Raw genomic sequence first — 3,979 nt, 5'->3', positions numbered from 1 at the left:
TAATTCATTTTATTTAATGTGTTACAACTATATGTTATCCAAGCAAAGGGATATCATATCATTTCATACTGACAATTTGAAATTATTTAGGGAAATAATTTTGGAAGTCTGTGCAGCATTGTTTCACATCTTTACCTGTAGCAACTGACAACATAAGCTTTCAGCATCTAAGTCCATGAAACATTTATAATGGGTCCACATTTGTTCAATTTTTTTTTTTTTTTTTTTTTTTTTTTTTTTAATTCTGTAATGACATTGTCCCCTCCAAAAGGAGAAGCAATTCAAATGTGAACATACATGGTTGATAGAAATCTATTCATAACAGCTGTGCAGAATACTGTTTACTGTGCTGAAGTGCAGTTGGGAATTACTACAAATATTAGCTGGGAAAGTGCTCATGTTTGAGAGAGAGGGCATCAGCAGGCATCTGACTGCTTACAGAGCAGTTTTACAATGCGAAGGCCAGCTTGCCCTCAGATCATCATTAACATAGTAGTATAACCACATTACGAGTGGAAACAAGGTGATGGTTACTGCTGTGAACAGGTGAATGACTCCACCTACTTTCCTAAAAAGGGGGGAAAAAAAAATTAAAGAATGACTGAACAGACATAACATAAGCTGCCATTAACTCTTCACAGCTAAAATAAGAACCTGGAAAAGGTGCTATCAAATGCTCTTTAATTATTCCATTTAAAACATTACAGTTTAGTGAATTCTGAGTTTTGTCTGGTTGCTTTTGTACACCATACCTTCTAGACATTCGACATAGTAGAAGCCAGATCACAATTAGCACTAGACCACAAAATTCTCTGAAATTAGAAGGGGGAAAAAAAAAAAAAAAAAAAAAAAAAAAAAAAAAAGAAGACTGAGCACTGAGGAACTGCATGATTTTTTTAATACAAAAAATACTTCTACTCTTGGCTGAAAAATTATGATTACTACCTTCCTTCCTCCTGCTGAAGGATGTTTTCAGATTGCCTCCTCAGAAGCGTCCATCCCAAAAGAGTGGCGATACTAGTGGACACCAGGATATGCAGATCAACAAGTCTCCTCCAAAGCACAATATCTGGAAAACAGTTCCTACTTGGTAAAGAACTTCCATTTGGGAAGAAGTCCCATACAAACTGCAGTTTTGTGATGCAAAAGTTCAAAAGATTTTTTTTTTTTTTTTAATTTTTTTTAAATACTGGTCTATCCCCAGAACAGTGGCTCGATGGCACAGGTTCAAATCAAGCTCAGTCTGAATGGAGTTTGCATGTATGGGTTTCCTTCAAAGAGGTTTTGTGTTTTTATGTATGTGTAGCTAACCAAGCTGTGATGGACTGGCATCCTGTCCAGTGTACACCTTACATTGCCTTGTGCCCTATTCATCCAGGATGGATTCTTGGACACATTTATTCATTTAGCAGACGCTTTTGTCCAAAGTGACGTACATCTCAGCAAAAGTACAATTTATGCTTTACAATAAGAGGAGACATAGCTGCAGACATGAAAGTCTCAAGCAAACCTAGTTTGTTCCCTACCGCTTGCTGCACTGAGGTTCATCGATCGAGTAGGTGCATAAAACACAGGATAGACAAATCCCAATACCCTCTCACCAATTTTTTTTAAGTATTATACAACACACAAATAAGCAGTTATGCAATGTGAGCGAGTCTATTCTCAATAAAAATGACAGTATCAAATTTTGAATAACCCATTTTTGTTTCTATATGCTAGGATTTCTGCCCATTATATTGGCCATTTTATCATTATACTAAATTTCAGTTGTGGGTGGTGCCACAACACACAGCTGAATGTACAAGGAAAAACATTTTATTACAGACACCAATACATGTTCATGATAATGAAAGAAAGGTAAACAAAATGTTATGAATCATAACCATTCATTAAAGTAAACATAAATCACAACTGAAATAGTACATTCAATACTATTATTAATCCATTCAGGTCATGCTTTTCCCCAAAGGCACTTAGTGTTATGCTACAGAAAGTAACTTACCCTTCTATGAAGCTGCGTAATTTTTACTGGCATAATTCACATCAAGTACCTTTATTAAGGAAACTACAGAAGGAGTTTGATTTAAAATAAACTATACATCATAATCTATAAAAACACAACCATTCATTCATTCAGTTATTTAAATCATGTAAACTGATTCAACAGAAATACCCTCGGTATATCTTAAGGCCATAATCTCAAAAAAAGCTTGTTTGTTAGTAATGTTGCACAGTGCTTCTAACAGTATAGGGCAAAGGCAGTGTTTTGTTGAGATTTATTCATTCATATATAGCAAACATTTGTGAGTCAAAAATTTTTTTTTTTTTTACTTTTCAGGTTGTAGACTAACTGGCACCCTGTGCTTCCTGGACAGACTGCGGACTTCCAGGTTGGTTTTATCATTGTTATGCATAAAAACACTTTTTGGGCATTTTAATTAAAATAACATTTTTCATTTGGAACTGATTTCTTCAACCCGTAAGAAATTAAGGAAATCTGGGTGGTTTCATGGTAGAAATTAAACCCATGATGTGGGGAAGAGGTGTGCTATGTAATAACTGTCACACAGATGATTAAATGTGCTGTTGAATAATTGAATTGCTTCCAGTGGCACTATTTTTGTGTTTTACTGATTTTTAGACGCACATTCAGAGATAAACAAAGTTGCATTTCTCCCCCACAAGAAATTACTGTAATTTTTATCCCAGCTTAATGATGCCCCATGTCATGTGATGGGCTGAGTGTATGGAGTGACTGGACCTGTTAGGCAGGGAAACGTGCACTTTCCACCATACCTGTGAGTATGTACAAGTGCTTTGCGTCAAAATAAATACAAGCGGTGTGGAAATAGAAAAAAAAAAAGTGGAGCAGAGGAAAATCAGAGCTGAATACCTGTGGCATTACCCTTTATACTGATGAGCAAGCAGGACGCTGCTGGAATGCCATAGCCTACCTGTAAATAAAATAGGACAGCCCCCCAGTAACTTTAGTAGTAAAGTATTTGAAACACGCTAGACACAAAAAAAAAAAAAAACAATTGAATTAAAAACATCGCAGAGAACTGTACGTACTACTGAACAGCAAAGTTGATCATACTCGATAAACATAAATTAAATTTAACATTGCAACCTAAAAGTTGCTACCCGCGCTGATCCTGCGTCTGCAGCGCTTTTCGGAACCGCGCGCGGATCGCGGCCACGAGGCTAGGTTCGAGAGCAAGAGCGCGCGCGCGCACTTACCATCCATAGAGCAGCGTCCGGATCGTTCTTCTGCAGGACAAATCAGAGTCAGCAAAGCAACTTCTTACTACTGAAATGCAATGCAGTTTTTTTTCTTACGGATCAAATGGTTACCAGCCACAGGTGACTGGCTCACTCACTGTCCAACTCCTCAGAAGTAAAATAAAAATTTCTCTATTTCCGACGATTAAAATCTTTATGCAATATAAATCCTAAAAACTTAATAAAAGCTTCTAAAGAAAACATCATCATCATCATGACATGATCATGATGATTAAGAAGAAGACACACCTGACTGCAGCAGTGAACAACCTCTCTGTGACTGTGTATCTTACCTGGACGTAAGTTGCTAAAGAAAAAAAGAGCGCCATGAGCACATTACACGTTCGCCACACGAGTGAGAAACAGTCCACTTCCCACTTATCCATCCTCCCACCACCTCTTCCCACTTCGCTAGTGTTTCGGTCAAGCGAGAACTCTTTCAGCTCCACAAATCTTTGAACCCGAGAATCACGTGCAGACGAGCCCACGTGACCTAGGCTTCCATTCTTTTTAAAGGGACCATTCACAGATTTTCAGACAGGCGTGTGTCGGTCCTACGTCGAAGTCAGAGTGAACTTCATTGTTTGTCATCCCACCAACACGCAAGTTACACATACAAGAGAATGACACTTCCTTTATCTTGCTCAGTACATAAACAATACTAAAAAAGATTTACATATAATATACACACACA

General features: G+C 37.4%; 1 protein-coding gene across 2 annotated transcripts; it reads right to left on the bottom strand.

The window, feature by feature from the left end:
* Positions 1–208: 208 nt before the first annotated feature.
* Positions 209–3,737, bottom strand: tmem220 (transmembrane protein 220). 2 transcript variants are annotated; one of them, XM_018734352.2, is made up of 6 exons: positions 3,579–3,737; positions 3,244–3,273; positions 2,897–2,957; positions 946–1,069; positions 753–812; positions 209–568 (listed from the first exon to the last, which is right to left on the bottom strand). In XM_018734352.2, the coding sequence occupies exons 1-6, from the start codon at positions 3,669–3,671 to the stop codon at positions 436–438; spliced, it is 501 nt and encodes a 166-aa protein (XP_018589868.1). In that variant the 5' UTR covers positions 3,672–3,737; the 3' UTR covers positions 209–435. The 2 variants fall into 2 exon arrangements, with proteins under 2 accessions (XP_018589868.1, XP_018589869.1); XM_018734353.2 differs by lacking the exon at positions 753–812.
* Between the last annotated feature and the right edge of the window lie 242 nt (positions 3,738–3,979).

This window comes from Scleropages formosus, chromosome 5, assembly GCF_900964775.1.
Source record: "Scleropages formosus chromosome 5, fSclFor1.1, whole genome shotgun sequence".
NCBI classification, from domain to species: domain Eukaryota; kingdom Metazoa; phylum Chordata; class Actinopteri; order Osteoglossiformes; family Osteoglossidae; genus Scleropages; species Scleropages formosus.
The sequence above is the reverse complement of the archived record's forward strand: the minus strand, read 5'-3'. Positions and strand labels throughout refer to the sequence as shown.

What these genes read in the sequence shown, in the direction of transcription:
- tmem220 (XM_018734352.2), bottom strand. Translation starts at nt 3,671, where the DNA reads ATGGATAAGTGGGAAGTGGACTGTTTCTCACTCGTGTGGCGAACGTGT. An exon ending in TATAAAGGGTAATGCCACAG is followed by an intron (nt 1,070 to 2,896) that starts GTATTCAGCTCT and finishes ACTGTTTTCCAG; the next exon opens with ATATTGTGCTTTGGAGGAGA. An exon ending in CTATGTCGAATGTCTAGAAG is followed by an intron (nt 569 to 752) that starts GTATGGTGTACA and finishes CCCCCTTTTTAG; the next exon opens with GAAAGTAGGTGGAGTCATTC.